This window comes from Pinus tabuliformis, chromosome 2_1 (assembly GCF_031772625.1).
Source record: "Pinus tabuliformis cultivar Carrire ecotype Pingquan chromosome 2_1, CPIR1, whole genome shotgun sequence".
Taxonomy (NCBI): Eukaryota; Viridiplantae; Streptophyta; class Pinopsida; order Pinales; family Pinaceae; genus Pinus; species Pinus tabuliformis.
The window spans coordinates 422,160,064-422,179,554 of NC_142299.1; the positions used below are offsets into that span (position 1 = coordinate 422,160,064).

At 35.3% G+C, this 19,491-nt stretch overlaps 1 protein-coding gene across 1 annotated transcript; it reads left to right on the forward strand.

Moving 5' to 3' along the window:
• Window positions 1-18,072: 18,072 nt before the first annotated feature.
• On the forward strand, window positions 18,073-18,882 carry LOC149200701 (uncharacterized). Its single transcript, XM_089401038.1, has one exon. The coding sequence runs from the start codon at window positions 18,073-18,075 to the stop codon at window positions 18,880-18,882; it is 810 nt and encodes a 269-aa protein (XP_089257164.1).
• Window positions 18,883-19,491: the final 609 nt, after the last annotated feature.

Here is a 19,491-nt window from a genome sequence, read left to right on the forward strand (position 1 = left end):
GATTCTAGTGGACCTCCTTAAAGATGTTTCTGGTACTTCCACAATTTGCTGATTATTATCTGTAGGAACTTCTTCATGATCTGAATCTGAAACAAGTTCATGATCTGCATCTGAAACTTGTTCATCTTGACTATCATCAGTATTTGAATTAGTTTCAAATTGAATGGGTTGAAGCTTAGATATATTATCCTATTTCAATTTATCATCTACATCTGGATTTTCAAGTGAAGATTCATTAAATTTAACATCTCTATTAATGATGATCTTGTGAGTAGTAGGATCCCACAATCTGTATCCCTTAGTCCCATCACCATATCCAACAAAGATATATCTTTTTGATTTAGGATCTAATTTAGAACGCTGATGTTTCGGAACAAGAGCATATGCATCACAACCAAAAACTTTCAGTTTAGAATAATCACAAGCATGACCTTTCCATACCTCTTGAGGAATTTTGCATCCTATTGCAGTTGATGGTGATCGATTTATCAAAGAGCAAGTTGTAGAAACCGCTTCTGTCCACAATTCCTTTTGCAAATTGGCATTACTAAGCATACTTCTTGCTCTATCTAAAAGAGTCCTGTTCATGCGTTCAACAACTCCATTTTGCTGAGGAGTATATACAGTGGTTTTATGTCTTTCGATCCCAGCATCCTTGCAATAATTATCAAATTCCTTTGAAGTAAACTCACCACCATTTTCAGTTCTTAAACATTTAATGGTTCTTCCAATGATGTTTTCAACTAATGCTCTAAACTGTTTGAAAACTGTGAATACATCAGACTTCTTCTTTAACATGTAGACCCACACTTTTCTAGAGAAATCATCAATAAAAGATACAAAATATGACGATCCTCCATATGAGGTTGTAGGAGATGGACCCCAAACATCAGAATGGATATAATCAAGGATTCCCTTACTAGTATATTTTCCATTTTTAAACTTCTGCTTGCTTTGTTTCCAAAATAGACAATGTTTGCAGAAATCTAACTTAACAGACTTTAAATTAGGAAGTAACTTATGATCAGATAAAATCTTTAAACCTCTTTCGCTCATATGGCCCAACCTTTGATGCCATAAACGAATAGAATTACTGTCATTTTCAGATACTGTAGAAGCATGATCTGACTCTGTTCTTCCTTCTAACTGAAAAAGATTTCCATCTTTCTTTGCTTTCATTACTAGTAAAATTCCTTTATAAACTTTCATTAGTCCACCTTGAATAAAAGTTTTATAACCATTAGTGTCTAGTACTCCTAGTGAAATGAGGTTTTTTCTTAGTTCAGGTACATGTCTTACATCAGTTATAATTTTATTTGTCCCATCAAACATTTTAAGCTGGATGCTTCCAATTCCCACAATGTTACATGTGACATCATTTCCCATGTAAACTACTCCATCATTGATTGATTTATAAGTTTTAAACCATTCTCTATGAATGCACATGTGATTTGATGCACCAGAATCTAACAGCCAATGTTGATCATGATTAGACAAATTAACTGATAACACTTCATCACTCATACCTGAAATGGATGCCGAACCTGTATATGTCGTGTTTGCTTCTTTCTTCTCTGTCGAAGAGTCTTCTTTGGATGTTTGTTGTCTCTTCCAACAGTCCTTCTTCAAATGTCCCAATTTGCCACAAAACCAGCACTTTACCTTACTCTTCTTCCATTTCGATTTTGAACGTGAGTTGTTGTGCTTATTGAAGCATCTTTCTTTAGAACGACCTCTAACCATCATTGCTTCTGATGTAGAGGTTTCTGAATTTGACCTCTTCCTTGTTTCTTCGGACAACAAAGCTCCAACAACATCATCAAATTCAAGGGTTTCTGATGCACTAAGACTTATAGAAGTAACAAAATGATCCCATGGCTCGGGCAATGAGCATAATAAAGTTATAGCTTTATCTTCTGATTCAAATTTTACTTCTATACTTTCTAACTACACCAGGAGAGTATTAAAGGTATTCAAATGATCAGAAATAGATGTACCTTCCTTCATGCGCAAATTGTATAACTGTCGCTTCAGAAGAATCCTATTGGTTAAGGATTTTGTCATGTACAATTTTCAAGCTTTGCCCACAAACCAGCAACAATTTTCTCTGACACGATGTTAAACAAAACATCATCTGCCAAACACAGTCGAATGCTGCTCAATGCTCTTTCATCCAAGTCACTCCATTCATCATCTGTCATGGTGTAAGGCTGTTTGGCTTTTCCCAACAATGCCTTCGCCATGCCTTGTTGCACGAGTAGATCATACATCTTCACTTTCCAGATCTCAAAGTTGCTTTTGCCATTGAACTTCTTGATCTCAAATCGAGCACTTTGAGTTTTTGCCATGTTGTGTCACACAAAATCTCCAATTCCAACTTTTAATAAATGAAGTTAAAAAAAAAACTGCCCTTCATACAAATCGTTTCTTTTTTGTTTTGTAAAAAACAAAAACAAAAAAAACATTTCATAGCACCCATCTCACCTTTTGGCTTCATTCTTAGCTAGTAGCTCCATTCTTACTAATTATGTGAAAAAATATTATAATCTTTGTAATTATGTGTTTGGTTCCAATTTGAAAATCGTACCCCGAAATTTCAAGTCATCTTCCCATATCAATAAAACAAAATGCAAGGGAGCCACATTGATGTAACAAACTTCTTGAATAAACTTTACTTTGTTACCTTAAATTAATGGATAAACATTACTCTGAATCGTAGAAGATAGTGAAATTTAGGAACATAACCAACGGTTGAAATCGTTTTTCAAACCTCCATCGGTTGCCGTGCCACACAGTTCCAACCTCCAGTCCACCGCCCTGATCAATGCTCAGTTCAACGCGCTGGCAGTCTACTGCTCCAACGCACAGGCAATTTACTGCTCCAACGCACAAGCAGTCTACTGCTCCAACGCACAGGCAGTCTACGCACATGCAGTCTACTGCTCCAATGCACAGGCAGTCTACGCACAGGCAGTCTACTGCTCCAACGTACAGGAAGTCTACTGCTCCAACGCACATGCAACAAACGCCACGATATTGTGTAGTTGCTTAGCAAACTTGGCCTCTCAGGCTCTGCTACCAATTGTCAGAGTATGCAGAATAAATACAAAATAAATCATACAGACAGCAGAATCATGAGACAACTAATTTAACGTGGTTCACCCAACCAATTTGGGCTACATCCACCAAACAGAGGCATCGGCAATCTTATTATTCAACAGGAGATTACAACACATAATTCCTCACGCTCTCTCAGCACAAATATCCTCTACAGGCTTACATTTTATAGATGGGAGTAGAAAACTGAATCATAAATTCTCTCGCAACAAATATAGGATGCAATAACTCCTCCTCAGGAATAACTGGAGCTAACTTAGCAACAAATCCTATTGTTGTCACATACATGAGATTTTTTCCAAAATTAATTAACAGAAAAATCTCAACATATGTGTCATTAAAAGACTACCTGCGACATAGGGGTGTGACGTTCCCTCTATCTCTCCACCTCTATCACTTTATGTCTTTGTTCTTCCCTCCCATATATATCTAGAGTTAATATATATCATAATATATTAATATATATTATAATATAGAAAGTTTAATATTGTATTAGTCCAAGTTATTAAATTCAATAATATTAATATTATAATATATTAATATGAATATTAGATCATCTAATAATAATAATAATAATAATAATATTTTTTTGCATGGTATTAATAATAATTTGACCCACCTAAATAAAACTTCTTTTTTGAGTGCTAGTAAGTATAAAGAGGTTTGTGGAGTAAATACAAAAAGAAGTTTTATTTATTTAACATACCTCTATCTCTTTTATTTACCATGGTATTTGGCCCAAAGGCTTTATATATAATTAGATATTGATTTATAATCATATTTAATATATTTTTATTTATTTATGATACCTCTTTATGCCTCTTTTATATTTATTTGTTTACCATACTTCTTTATACTTCTTTTATATTTATTTATTTACCATACCTCTTTTATAAATATGGTATTTCGCCCATGCTCTTAATAATTATTTGTCCCATGGTATTTGACCCATAGGCTTCACCTAAATAAAACCCCTTTTTTGCGTGTTAGTAAGTATAAAGAAGTTCATGGAGTAAATATAAAAAGAGGTTTTATTTATTTACCATACTTCTAGTTTATTTATATTTTTATTTATTTACCATACGTCTAGAGTAAATATAAAAAGAGGTTTTATTTTTTTACCATACCTTTAGTTTATCTGTATTTTTATTTATCTACCATACCTCTTTTTTGAATGTTCCTAAACCTCTTTATATTTTAAATTTATATTGAGTTTACGTTTTTCCCTGAGATCTATCCCCATACTAGTCTAGGGAGAGCTTGATGTAATTATGATGATAGTCATGTTTATTTTAGAATAAAACTTTAATATTTTAATTTAGTTATCTAGTATTATAAAGTGAGTAATATATTTTAATTTCCACAAATATTTTAAAATAGCTATAAAATAAAGATTGAATTTTATCTCAAAAAAATTGTGTCCTTTCTACTCTTTTAAATAAATTAATTAATATTGTGTACTTTCTACTCTTTTAAATAAATTAATTAATAGAAATATATATATATATATAAAAGAAACCACTTTTATAGCATGAAGCCTCGCAGCAATAACACGGAAGGAAGAGATAGAGAAATCGCTGTGTTGAACGGGAGAAGAGAGGGGTGAAGGAAGGCAACCAATAAATCCCATGCTATTGGGCCATTATTAGTCTTTAAGATTACTTTTGTTCTCTGCAGGGTCAGTGTGAAGTACACCTTTGTATCTGCGGGCAACCAATAAATCCCATGCTATTGGGCCATTATTATTTTGTTCTCTGCAGGGTCAGTGTGAAGTACACCTTTGTATCTGCGGATCATTATGCATAGGGACTCCCATCTCCGCTGTTTATCGGAAAAAAATAAAGCGACCAAATTATTTCCGGTGACTGCTCCATGACCATAGCTCATGGCCATAGCATACATGATACTGCCCATAAATAATGTTTGTTGTCACACTGTACCTAATCGAATCTGCCTCCGCCTATTTACCGCCGCATATGCTCTACAATACAATGTACGCCGAACACCTCGAGATCCGGTCTCGTTTGCCTGAATTTGAAAACCCGCCCAGAAATAGGAAGAAGTTGCGGTATTGACTGCTGGTCTTGCAGCGATAAACGCGGAAATTGCCGTACAAACGCGGCAACTGCCGTATAGAGCGGGAGATAGTAAGATAAAGTAACTCGACTTATTGACTCCTAGTAACTCGACCAGAAATGGCGTGACAGGGTGGGAAAAGACAATGGCGTGTGGCTAAAAATTTGACTGTGAAGACAATGGCGTGTGGGTAAGATGCCATTAAATTACATTTACATAAAATTAAGTTGTTTAATGTTTTATACTTTACTATTTAGATTTAGATTTAAGTTGAGGTGGTGTATTTACATTATAATGGTTTAATTTATTGAGGTATAATTTTTGATAGAAAATAATGGAAATTTCAGTATGATTTTGATTATAAATTTCATAAATATTTTTGGAAATTTAAGTTATAGTTATTAAGCTTTAAGATTTTGGGTGTTTAGTTATTTTTGTTGGTGTTGAATCCATTTCCACCTCGAAACCACAATTCAAAAACAAGATTCGAGCACTCCTCACGTCAATTTTTTGATAAAAAATGGCCACATTCCAGACTACCATGATACATAGTTTACATTCTCATGCTTACTTTATAAATAGCATTCAGAATAAGACTTTAAAATTTTCATTTAATTATCAATAATTATCAAGTGAGTGATATAGTTTTAACTTCCACAAATATTTTGAAATAGCCATAAAACAAACACTGATATTTATCTCAGAGGTAGTTATATTCTATTTACTTTTTTAATTCAAATGATTAATAAAAAGAAGGCATATTAACATGATTCATATCAATCTCAGCTATGGTTTTTTGCCCAATGTGGTATTAGTGAGCCATGGCATTGTAACAAACTCAATTTATAGGTTGAGAGTCTCTCTGTTAAAGTGGGGGACAATATCCATAGTTAAGGATTTTGTTACCTATTTTTTAAATGTATATTTGTTTAATTCATATATCAATCATTTTTATAATTAATGGTAATAATTTAAATAAAGTTATAATTTAGTTATTTTTAATGAATTTTTTTAACTTTGGAAATTTGAGATATCATGATGTAAGTGTTTTGATGGCTATCAATGTGTACCAACCATTTTATATATATGGTCGGATTAGTAGTAATATTTTTTATGTCATCATAAATTTTGGTATAGATTTAGGTATAGATGTGAGAAAATTATAAAAAGCTAAAAAAATATTATTATAATTTTTTTTTAAACGAGTTGAAAAATTCAAAGGCAATAATAAAGAAACAAAAATAATGTCATTAAATTAAGTACAAATATGAGAAATTCAAGGAAAATCAACCATTACTTCAATAAAATTTATGAAATAACTTGAAAATTTCAAATGTAATTTAATATAAAACTTTTAAGGAAATTGTAGTACTAATTGTGTGTAGGTGTGAGAAAGTGATACAAGAGAAACCATTTTCTACAATGTCAATTTTTTATAGTGAACCACTTCTACATAGTCTTCATGAATCCCATGATTATAAGAAACCCCAACAACTTGTATGACCTATATCATTTAATGATGTTAATTAAGTATGCACAACAAATTGTTTTCATGAATCCCATGATTATACAAAACCCCAACAACGTGTATGACCTATATCATTTAATGATGTTAATTAAGTATGCACAACAAATTGATAGATGATGTGTTACAATAAATGATGATATCATCATATAAACATGATAAATTATACAAAACCCCAACAACATGTATGACCTATATCATTTAATGATGTTAATTAAGTATGCACAACAAAAATTGATAGATCATTGGTTGTAATAAATAATGACATCATAGTATAAATATGATAAATTAAATGTGGAGACTCAAAGGAAAAAAACACTAACAATGTGCTTAGTCTCTTTTCTTTATTTATTAATCATTTTCTATATAAATATTACAAAAATAGCCTTAATTCCCTCTTCCTCTAAGTTTCAAAGAGGGTTGTCAAGCCAAAGAGCATTGTAGCCTCAACCATTCTTCAGTCTCTTCATTCCTCAACCATTCATTTCTTCATGGGTTCCTCTTATTCCTACATCTTACAACTTCCATGTCCAACACTTCATGAATGGTACTTTATTCCACTTCTCTTAGTTTTGTTGGAAAAATACAAAGTGGCAGTTATTAATTCCAATTTTTCTTAACCTTAATGTTTTCTTGTGAATTTAGTTAGTATTATTGTGTTCTTTATTTAGATATTTTCATCAAAAAAAAAAATAGTAGCAATAGAGGATAGAGAAATTAGGCTCTCAACGAGGGAAAAAAACCCCTCCAAGGGGAAAAATCAGAAAAATCTTCTCTTCTTATAGAATCTGCTTTAAATGAGACAAAAAATACCCAATCCCTAGACCAAGTCCTCCTCCAAGTACCAAGTCAACCCTTCCAGTCAAGTCTTTCCCTAATCTAGCACCAACTAGCTTCACACTGAAACTTTGACTTTCCAGCTTCAATACTACTACTTCGACCTAGAACTTGAGCCCTGTAGATGTTGTAGAAACTCTAACTCAACCCTTCAATAAGTCTTCCAAGATAAACCAAGTTAAAACAAAATATCTTGCTCTCACAGCTACTTGATACTACAACTCAGACCTACGATTTCAACCTTCTTGGAAGTTGCAAAAACCCTAATCCTTCACATGTGTGAGAGATTGAGCCCAAAAACAAGATTTCCTTCCTTCCTTTCTTCTTTTAGACCTTTTCTATCTTTTTATCCTTCTTCCCAGCTATAGGTAGAACTTCCTTCTTGAAATTGAACTTGTGAGTGAGTGAGACACAAATGAGGTTGAAGTGCTTGTATTTATAGCTTTTCTAAAGGGTTGAATTGCATCCTTTAGGCTTACCTGAAGCTGCCAGGTCCGAATTGTACTTTTGGAGTTTCCTGGATTTTCTAGGCTCAAAATCATTCTTTGTCCAATTACATTTTTCCCGGAAAGGTCTTATGAACCCAATGTTGACTTTCTTGACTCATGACAATAACTCATATGACCTAAAAAACCCTAGAGGCATGATGAACATGCTTTTACGTACAATACCATCAATAATGAGCATGAAACCCATGCTTTAAAATAATAACTTTTTATTTTCTTCTCTTATTTGTTACATAGAATACATATTGAAATGAGTACAACAACAATTATGAAGACTGGAACTAGTTACATTTCCAACAAGTTTAGCAAAAAAAATTCCTTATGCAACACCGTCTTATCCTCTACTAACATAATATTGTGTTCCTCATTTTTATTTTCTTCTTCCCATTTCATAGGCTCTTCTTACATTGATACATTTTATGCAAGAGTTAGCACCCAGCTACAATATCAAAGTCTCACAATGGACCATCCCATCTATATAGTCCTCATGAATCATATGATTACATAAAAACCCAACATTTATTCTCTGTGTAATTTACTAACATTAATCAACTATCCAACAATAATAAATAGGTCATTTACTCTCTGCAGATGGGGTGACTAAGGTGGAAAAATGGGGGTGGAGGTCCTCTTTCCATTTCCCCACCAACCCATGATTCAATTGGACGTGGAAACCACCCACCCCCACTAGAGAACATTCATGTAATGTATAACATGAAAACCACTATTACAAGGAAACCCATGCAAACAAACAATTTAAGAGATATTCCAAAGTATGTAATGGGTCACAGTACTGCACCCATGCATCAAATGGCTCACTAAAATCCTGTCAATCCATCCACATTCAATGATGAGCCATTAATTGATGCCTCATTGGGATTCTACATGCTACCTAATGCTTTTATTAACAAACATAGAGATGAAGCTCATTATCTTTAGGTGGATTCCATAGTTCGTTTAATGTATTTGTTGGACACCTAATCCTCTAAGGGTTGGTGTGGAAGCTGAATAGTCTAAGAAAGTCCAAGAGACCTTCGAATATGAAACCAAAGGTGATATGAATGTACTATAAATGTATATCATTTGTTAATAATAGATACACACTCATGTTTATCATTCATCTTTTGTGTTTCCCATGTATGCGTCTTAACATGGTATTAGAGTTGCCGTTAGGCCTGGGCATTTTTAGAGATTGTCAGAGCTGCATTCTTTCCAGAATTTGTCTGCCATTTCCCTATTTATAGAAATATACTAATGCTGCTATATTGCACCTGGGCGCTCTAGCAGACTGTTTCATTTTGTGAATGTATATGCGTTGAATCTCTTTTTATTATGTGCACTAGTTCATATGTTGAATGTATATGCATTGTATTCATGTCTGTATTCAAGGTTGTTTCTCTATTTATCAGTTGCTCATGTCATGTCAGAATTCTTCTATTCTAAGCCTTGTCAAAATCTGCATTCTACAAACCATATATCTATGTAAAACACTTTTTTCTTAAATGTGTGTGATCTCTGATTTAGGTCATAAAACTAGACACCATTGTTGTAATCCATTAATCCAAAGAAATAAAACTCATACCTCACATGCACAAAGAATGGCTGGGTAAAGCAATTGGTGGAGCGATATGTAAGACTCTCATCCTGGATATATCCCTCCTCCCTTTCTTCTCCTGCACCAGTTATCTCATTTATGTCAAAATAACCAGTGCCATTTCCACGATGATAGTTAATTTCAAAAAGGCCACCTGCAGCCCTGCCTGATGTGCATATACGTGAAATAGGTTTGCAATTTGTATATACCAACTTCCATTGCCCATCGAAAACTTTTGCGGTGGCCACGTCTCTCTCTGTTCAGGGAAATGAGAAGGGGATGAGCGTGCCATGGCAGGCGAGGGAATATGTCCTCCTGAATGATATCAGGGATCAACATATCGGCCATGGCAATAGAATGGAAGTGTTCTATGGACTGTGGAGATGCAACAACATGTTTTCATCTATGTTCCTTATTTTTGATGGACATAGAAAATATGTTGAGAAGGTCACTCGGCCCTTCGCAGCAATGGCATCAGAAGTATTGTGAAGGCACAAAACCATGACCATCTAACCATCTATCAGTGAGGAATTTTATCATCTTGCATCAGAAGAATCTACATTCTATTTCTCTGATTTCAAATCGAGTCTTCACCTTCATATTTTGTGCTCATGTTCATCGCCAAATGTCACAGAGAGTTGTAGGGTGTACAAAGATTTATCTTGTCAATGCCTTAGATCTTGAGATTCGAACATTTCTCTACAAACAATAGAATTGTCACTCAAATCCCATTGTTTGAGTGTTTTCTCTCCTTTGCACCCTAAAGGTCCAAGAAATCAAAGTTAAGCACCGACTTGAAGAAGGAGCTAGTCCACTTTGATGCACCTGTATATTGATATCACCACGACCCCAACTTGATTCATCAATGACAAGCTCTGATTCTATCTCCTCTCTAGCCTTGTGAATCTCATCAGAGGAGTCGGAACTGGGATGTCCTCCATGCGGGTGGAAACCCTGAGATGCATTTGCAGCAAAGGAAACAATAGTAGTGGCAGAGGCGGTGTCGGTGCCAACAAGTGCAGAGTCAAGACGAGGCCCGAAGGAAAGACCTTTAACTCCTCCTCCTGGCCTTAAATTGATTGGCTGATTTTCCTGCATAACTCTCTTCTTCTTCACTGAATTTGAGCGAAATAGATGTACCCCTCGCTTCACAACAAAACCACCTGCAGGTAGCCTTTGATTCAGAGCTCTCCTCAACCTTCTTGGATGAAAGAATGTGCTCTGAATGGAAGAAAAATATTTATATGTATATGTATATATATTTATATATAAATGTTGTCTAAATAAATTTTTTATAAATAGATTGCATTCAATCCAGGAGGAGAAGAATCCATGGAGCGAAGAACAAGGGCTCCAAAGGCAACCAGAGAAAGAAACAAGGAGACGAAGAAGAAGGGATGATGGGAAACGGGGCTACCGGTATCTGAAAGCTTCCCATGTTTTTGCGCACGTGGGAAGTGTGCTCCATTAATGAATGGTTTGCAGAGTCATTGAATTTAGAAATATTTAAATTGTTGAATTTGGTCTTATAGATTGCAACCTAAGATATTAATTGTAAGCTGTAATGAGCTTGGCTTGGTTTTGATGCACTGAATACATTTGATTGTATTGAGAATTGTGGCAAGTTTTAGAGTGATCATTGGTTATATTGCCAAATTTGAGTGTATTTTGGCCATTGTGCAAATTTATCTTTGTGCATTTTGTCCAACGGGGTATCTTTGTTTATTGTTGCAACCATTTTAGCCATATAATTCGAGAGACTGGCCTAATTTGTTCAATGAAAATGACCAGAATTAATGCAATATTGGAGTTCTTGAAAACTTTGATACTATCTACTTCTGATGACACATTCCAAATTAGCAAAGGCTCTCTCTAAAAAATTCAAACTTGTCTACAATATGCACAAGCACAGATTGATTTTTTGCAGCTTGAATCTCAACTCCAGTAGGAACAATTATAACAGTGGAGTCATCATTCTGAACATGTTTATGTTCAGAAGATTGAAACAGATTCCCATAAAAAGCAAGAAAATAATGTTATAGTTCATTCAGATTTAGTACCCAATGAAGCAACAGTTGTACATGCAGATGCAGAAGTTCAATTTTCACTTCCCAAGACCATCATCAGACCTTGGGAAGAGCTTGTCCACAACAAGCACAAAACTGGTCTTGGATATGACAAGGACGTGTCCTTTGATGTTATAGATTACTCAATTCCCATCCAGTTTCAGAGTGCTAGATTCCTTCAGGACAGTTCACCTTCAGCTGTTCCAGATTCTGCTCCTCTTCCACAACAACAATAACAGATTGTGAAATGCCAACACTGTGACCAAGTTGGCCAAATGAAAGATCATTGTTTTGATCTTCATCCATGTAAGCACTGTCATAAAACAAATCATTCTTCAAACAGATGTTTTAGAAACAAACATCCTGCAAGAACAAAGATTCATCTTGGATGGATCGCTTCTTGGAAATGGCCTTCAATAGCCAAGAAGATATTTTGCTCATACAACAAGATTTGTTCTCGAATATTGAAAAGTATTGCAGTTGAGATCTCTTCATTTTCTCAACTTGTATCTGACAGGGGGGGAAATGATAGTCATCTACAAGCTCCAAATCCACATCAAGCGAGCCTGAGCCATAACCTGCCATACCAGATTTAGTGTTGTAGCCAGAGACAAATATGCCCCAGAGCATGCCTTCAGTCAGTGATACCTCTTCAAAGAATTGGGGGCACTTCCTCTAGCATAAGACTTCAGGAATTGCATTAAGAATTCCAAAGTTGTTGGTCATCCTTAAACCATCACAGGTTGAGACCTCCCTTTCATGGTTGAAGGTTTCCCTCTTTAAAACATCAGGAGCACTTCCTCTAGCAAAAGACCTGAGCTTCATGCCAGACGCGGAAGAGTTCTGGGAACTGCACTAAGCATTCTAGTGTTGGTGGTCATCCTTAAACCAGCTCCCTTATATCAACATTTTAGAGAGCACATTCAACCTAGTGTCGCCATGCATTTTTGCACGTTTTGTATTACAACTCTATTCTTGGACTCATACATAACCCTTCGGATTGGGGGGGGGATGTTTGAAACCTAATCCTCTAAGGGTTGGTGTGGAAGATGAATAGTCTAAGGAAGTCCAAGAGACCTTGGAATACAAAACCAAAGGTCATATGAATGTACTATAAATGTATATCATTTGTTAATAATAGATACACACTCATGTTTATCATTCGTATTTTGTGTTTGCCATCTATGTGTCTTAACAATATTAATGTCAATTATATAAGGAAATTATTTAAAAAACATGTGTTGTATCTTCAAATAATTATATACTATTAAAGTGAAATATTGGAACATTACCACCAAAATGTGTCAGTCCTTGAGCATCATGAATTGTTCATACAAGTATTCCATGGAATTGAAATTTCCTCTACCTTATTGGTTTACAGATGTCATACATAGTGATGTTGACCCATAACTTTAGTAACTTGTTGATAAGAGGCTTGATATATACATTCATATCTTTAACTTGGTAGTTACCTAATTGTTTGAAATTACACATAATTACTACCATGATATGTATATATATAAGAAAATAAACAAATATAACACATTATGAAACACACAAGAGAAATGAAAATGTTGCATTTGAAAAATTATTGTAAAGAAATACCTATAACAATCATTGTCAACATTATGTGCTCCCTCTTTATTGAAATCTAAGGAGGAAGGTTATTTTTTATAACAAAAATTGGCCACATTGAGTAAATAGAATTGAGATCTCCAAATGGGTTAAAACCATCAACTGCCAATGAAATCCTACCATTATGAGCTTCATCTTTATAAAGTGAGCATTTTCCCTCAATTTCCCTAAATCATAACCATCTGTAGACATTTGAAGAACACCCTCTTCAATTCTCTTTCATGCATGGTAATCCATAAACTGTGCTATGCTTTTGTACATGAACAATCACTGCAAATGTGGAATTTTTGGAAAAATGGCAAAGAACCTTTTGAGGCACCTTTTTTGTTATTTGATTGGGTTCGATATCTACTGCTCTAACATTATGGGAAACTTTTTTTGATGCATTTTTCCATAATATAAAATATGATCATTAGAATATACATCTATATCTTGATACTCCGCTCCAATTTATTTCATAATGGCATATAAATCCCAGTAAGGTAAAATATTTGGTGATGGTAACATAATTTCACCTAGAAATCTATAACATAAAAAATCACTAGTTAGTGTAAGTAATATTAATCTTAAATATTTCATTCTTATTTTACACATTAATTAACACAAAGAAAGGGAAAAAATCAACCTTTATGTATAATATGTGATAAAACATATTACATACCGTAGGATATATGTCATACAAGCGTTTGAGAAACTATTAGTTAACCCTTTTAAGCTCACCAACAATCATGTAGAAGAGAGAAGATTTTGTCTTCAGCCTTCGTAAAGTGGTGTTATTTCCTTTCTAACAGAGTTTCATCAAGAATGTTATCATCATTTTCCTCATCCTGATCATTGACTAGTCGAGCAAACAAGTCTTGGATCAATTCATTTGTCCCATCATCTTGAACTATGTTATTATTGTCAACTTCTTCCATAGGATCATTAACTTGATCTTCAATATTTTCTCCATGTTCCTCAACTTGTACAACATCATTTCTAATACTACTTGGGGTATTCGAACACTGACTAGGGGGGTAGCTTGATTTTATAAATACATAGCATCATACAAAATTAGTATGCATAAAAAATGTTATAACAATATAAAATTTTACAAATGCAATTAATATAAACACAATAAATAATGAATATATAGCTAGCCAGGGAATGATATTCATTCAATCCCCCTTCAATGTGCCCATGTTTCCCTATAATGTATTTTAGTTGTTTCTTTTAAAACTCTTACGCAATGTAAGCCCACACATTTAGAATAAGGGAAATAACATCTCACATCATCCCCTTGATTTTTTTTCCCTAGTAATTTTTTTTGACATTTTTCCCCACTAAAAAGTTATGCGATGATTATGTTATAAAATTGAGTGGTGTACTATATCTATTATATTTTGTAATGCAATTGATATATATATATATATATATATATATATATATATATATATATATATATATATATATATATATATATATATATATATATATATAAAGAAATATATTTCTTTCTCGACAAAAAGACCTTATAAATTGTCGCAATGTCTCTTAAGAGAAACACATTTATAAATTTACATACCATCAAATTTTGACGATAGTTGACAAAGTTAAAATTGATTAGTCAAAAAGTGACCGACTGTTCGATTAATAGATCAATGAATAGAAATGATCGGTCAAAAAGGGGATTTTTGTTTATAATGTGATAATCACCAAATACTGTCGTCCTTACTACGATACAAAGAATATCATCATAATTATGACAATGTGGAGATATCTCATTGCAATACCAAGAAACATGGGCCTAATTTAAAATTAATTAAATAAATGAGTTAATTCTTATAATTTTCGATTGTACAACCAATTTAGCCAAACTGTCATTCTATTTCATCGAACCTAGCTACATATTCTTGTATCTTGGACCAATACATGTACCTATGGAAGTTGGCCATTGTTTTCCCTACACTAAAGTTCCCTTCTATAACAGCCCTGGTGAAAAGTTCATGTAATAAAATTTAATAAAGGAAAAATAAGACCACGGTTGCCAAGGCAAATGCATTAAAAGGAAAAAAGACATTTTTGGCACATTTATTTATGAAAATAAAGGAAATTATGAGAAAAGTAAGGTGAAAGGTCATAGGTTTAATGTGAGGAGGAAATTGAAGGAAAATAATGGAAAATGAAGAAATTAGAGGTCTCATTCATAAATGGGCTTCTGAGGATCAGTGGGCAATATTTTTTCAAACCTTATGTCAGTTCAAGTTTGGAGCTCTCTCATTATTCTCTCTCTCTCTCTCTCACTCTTGGTCACTTAGAGTCTTCTTGGGGCTCTCTAGCTTTGGAGCAAGGAAGGAAAAGCAAGCAAAGGGAATGGAAGGAAAGAAAAGATCAAGGAAGCAAAAGTAGGATCAGGCAGTGGATGAGCCTTAGTATTGTAACAAGAATGTTGCTACTTGCAAGGCGACCAACTTTAATTATCAACCTGGGGTTCGTAAAAACTTAAGAGATATTAGCACTCTATGTGCAACATACAATGTGTAGGAATACTTCCAATGGAGCCACTTGCATAACTGGATGACAGATAAGATCATGTGTAGGATTGAAACATATTCTTTGACATGTACCTGAATATAAGAGACTGAATTCTTTGACTGAGATGAGATTAAGAATTGTTGAAGAAGAGTGTGTTGTTGCAACTTAATGATTTTATGGAACCATATTTCATTATAGTCGTGAGGCCCCTGGTCCACTTGCTAATTTGGATCATCTTGGATGTCTTCTTCTTCCATGAAATTCATATTTTCTTCTTTTTGCTGATTATTCTCTTGAACATATAGAGGATCTAATGGTGAACTTGATGTAACTCCCTTAATCTCTGATTGTAATGTCTTCTCTCCATCAAGTTCAGCTCCTAATCCTTTGGTCTCCTCATTTGAATCTTCTTCTTCTGGATGTTGTCCTTCAATCACATCAATAGAATCACTTTTTTGCAATACCTTTCTTGATCTAATATTAATACCATTTAGAAGGGGTATAACTACAATGGATTTTAGACCAGACGAGGCGCTCCACAACTCGATTTAGGGTTTCAACAAATACCTGCTACGGCAGGCCCTCCTGACAGCGATCGTCTTCTGCAGAACACGGAAGATTCTTAGGTTCCAATCCGTGGGTTTTGGCTGACGGAAAACATGAACCCCCCTCAGGGGGAAGGAGGGGCGCCTCCTCCAACAAACGACAACCAGAAGAGCCTGATCGAGGACTCAGACAATGAAAACGGGCACAATAATAGAAATGCTGCCAGCAGCCAGCAGGCAAATACTGAACAAGCACAGAAAGACAAGCCTAAAGTCAGTTCTTCCACATGCAAGCCAGTCGCCACGCATAGGCCAAAAGTAGAGTTGCCCAGCCATCGCATTAATGCCAGAATACAGTATATGAGAGATCATGCCCTCATTGGCAAATTCATTGGAATATGGCCAAATGAGAAAGCGTTAAGAACCTGGATTAATGTCAAATGGCATCCAAAAGGACACATAACTTTGCATCTAGGGCCTAAAGGGTTTTTTACTGCAGTCTTCAACTGCCTGGAAGACAGAAACAGAGTTTTAGACGGAGGGCCTTACTTCTTTAACTCTGCGGGACTATTTCTCAAAGGATGGATCGAACGTTTTAATCCAGATAAGGAAGACTTAAGCTGCGCGCCGTTGTGGATCAGGCTGTATTCTCTGCCATTGGAATACTGGGAAGAGGAATCCCTCAAGGCGATTGGTAATGTTCTGGGCGAGTTCGTAGAGGTAGCAGAGGAAACAAAGTCGTACAGATACACCTCATTCGCCCAGATCTGTGTCTACATGGACCTCATACACCTCATTATGAGCATGTACCCTTTAGGTGCAGGAAATTTCATGATTTAGGACACCTCTATTGAGACTGTCCGTTGAATAGTAAGCCCTCATTTCAAATGGATTCGGAAAATCCAACGCCGGATGGTTTCACTAAAGTGCTGAATCGTAGAAGAGGAAATAAAAAAACAGCAGCCTCTACAAAGATTACTCCGGCTGACCCATCAAAACCCTCGACAAGCAATAGCTTTGCAGCCTTAGCCAATGAAGACATGCAAGATCCAGATAACACACCCTCCAATGAAAAAGAAACCAGTCAGGAAAAGATTAAAGGATCTCAATCGAAGACAGGGGAAAAGGTAGCAGAAAAATCAGATAATCATCTTAAAACTACTTCAAAAACCTGGAGCTTCCTTGGAATGGATATAGATGGTACCAATCCCAATATAGAAGACGAGAAGGAAAGCGATGGAAACTTTCAAGAACCTCAGATCATGGAGGAGGACACAGAATCTATAGATATTGGCGAGCTGGATATTCTAGGCCTAGAACAAGCCTGTAAAATGGGAAACTTCAACAAAATACCTGATCGACAAGTGGATAATCTAGTGGAAGTCCTCAATAGAGCCCAAAAAAAATACTCATTAGGGGTTCAAATTGGCAGCCAATGGGATGGGAAATTCATCACCAAAGACAGTAAAAAACGGGGAAGGAAAACCACTCTGGAAAGAACCATCAAGATAGGAGAAGTGTTGGTAGAATCAGGCCGATATGCCAAGTTAACCAAGTACTTCAATGCCAACCCCAAACCTTCTCAATGAAGTTGATCTCATGGAATATTAGGGGGCTCAATAGCCCAAGAAAAGGAAGATTACTAAAAAACATGCTCATGGAGGAAAAACCTACCATTCTCTTTCTGCAAGAAACAAAATGTAACTCGACAGTCTTGGAAAAAATAGCAGCAAAGGCCTGGCCAGGAGGGTTAGTAACAGCTGTTGATGCTCAGGGTGCGTCAGGAGGACTTGCAGTGCTCTGGGATGCGCGAGTGATTCAACTGGACAACATACATGCAAATAAAAATTTCATTCAAGCTATATTTCACATAATTGGCACCAATATCTATGGCCATATGACAAATGTGTATTTCCCTCAGGAAACCCTGCACAAAGTTGAAATTCTGGACACCTTGACGCAGCTGAACACAGAGAGGATGCACCCGTTATGGATATCCAGAGGTGACTTTAATATGATAGCAACAATGGAGGAAAAAAAGGGAGGCAGATGCAGAATCAATAGAGATGGATCCATATTAAAAGACTTCATTCATAACAACTGGCTGATTGATCTCCCTTCAAATAACGGCCTATTCACTTGGAACAACAAGAGGGCAGAACCAATGCAAATAGCCTCTCGTCTTGATAGATTTCTGATATCAGATAATGCAACTCACTTAGGAGGAGAATTCATTGCCTCTATCCTTCCTGTCTTAGGCTCTGATCATTGGCCAATAGCCCTCCATTGGAATCGACCAGGCAGCAGTATTAGGCGCCCCTTCCGGTTTGAGGCTTTTTGGTTATCTCATCCTGAATTTAATGAATTTGTCAGAGCATCTTGGCTAAAGTTCAATCCTATGGATGGCACCAAAATGTCTATATTCCAACAGAAGCTGAAATATCTTAAAGGGGAAATTAAACGCTAGAACCAATCCATTTTTGGCAACATATTTAAAGCTCAGGAAACCCTCAATCAAGAAATGAAAATCATTCAGCAAAGGATCATCACAGAAGGACGCTCTGAAGAGCTAGCCAAGAAAGAGCAGTATATAGAAAATGAAATCCTTGAAAGAGCTTTACAGGAGGAAACTCTCTGGAGGCAAAAATCAAGAGTTAGGTGGCTGAAGGATGGTGAAAAGAATACGAAATTCTTTCACAAAACTACGGTGCAAAGAAGAATGAACAATCAAATTTCCCATATCAAAACTGAACAAGGAAGTAAAATTGAAACCCATGAAGGCATTGAACAGGAATTCCTCAATTACTTCAAAAAGGTGAATCAAGAACCTAACATAGACCGAACAGAGGCCATTGATAAATTCATCAGACATATTCCCAAACTAATCACTAAGGATCATAATCTTCTCCTTCTCAAGCCCACAAGCCTTCAAGAGGTTGAGACTGTTGTGCATCAGCTAAAAGCAGGGAAAGCGCCGGGACCAGATGGATTCACCTCAAACTTTTTTCACCATTTCTGGGATTTAATAAAATGGGAAGTCTGGCAGGTCGTGGAAGAATCACATACTTTGAGATGG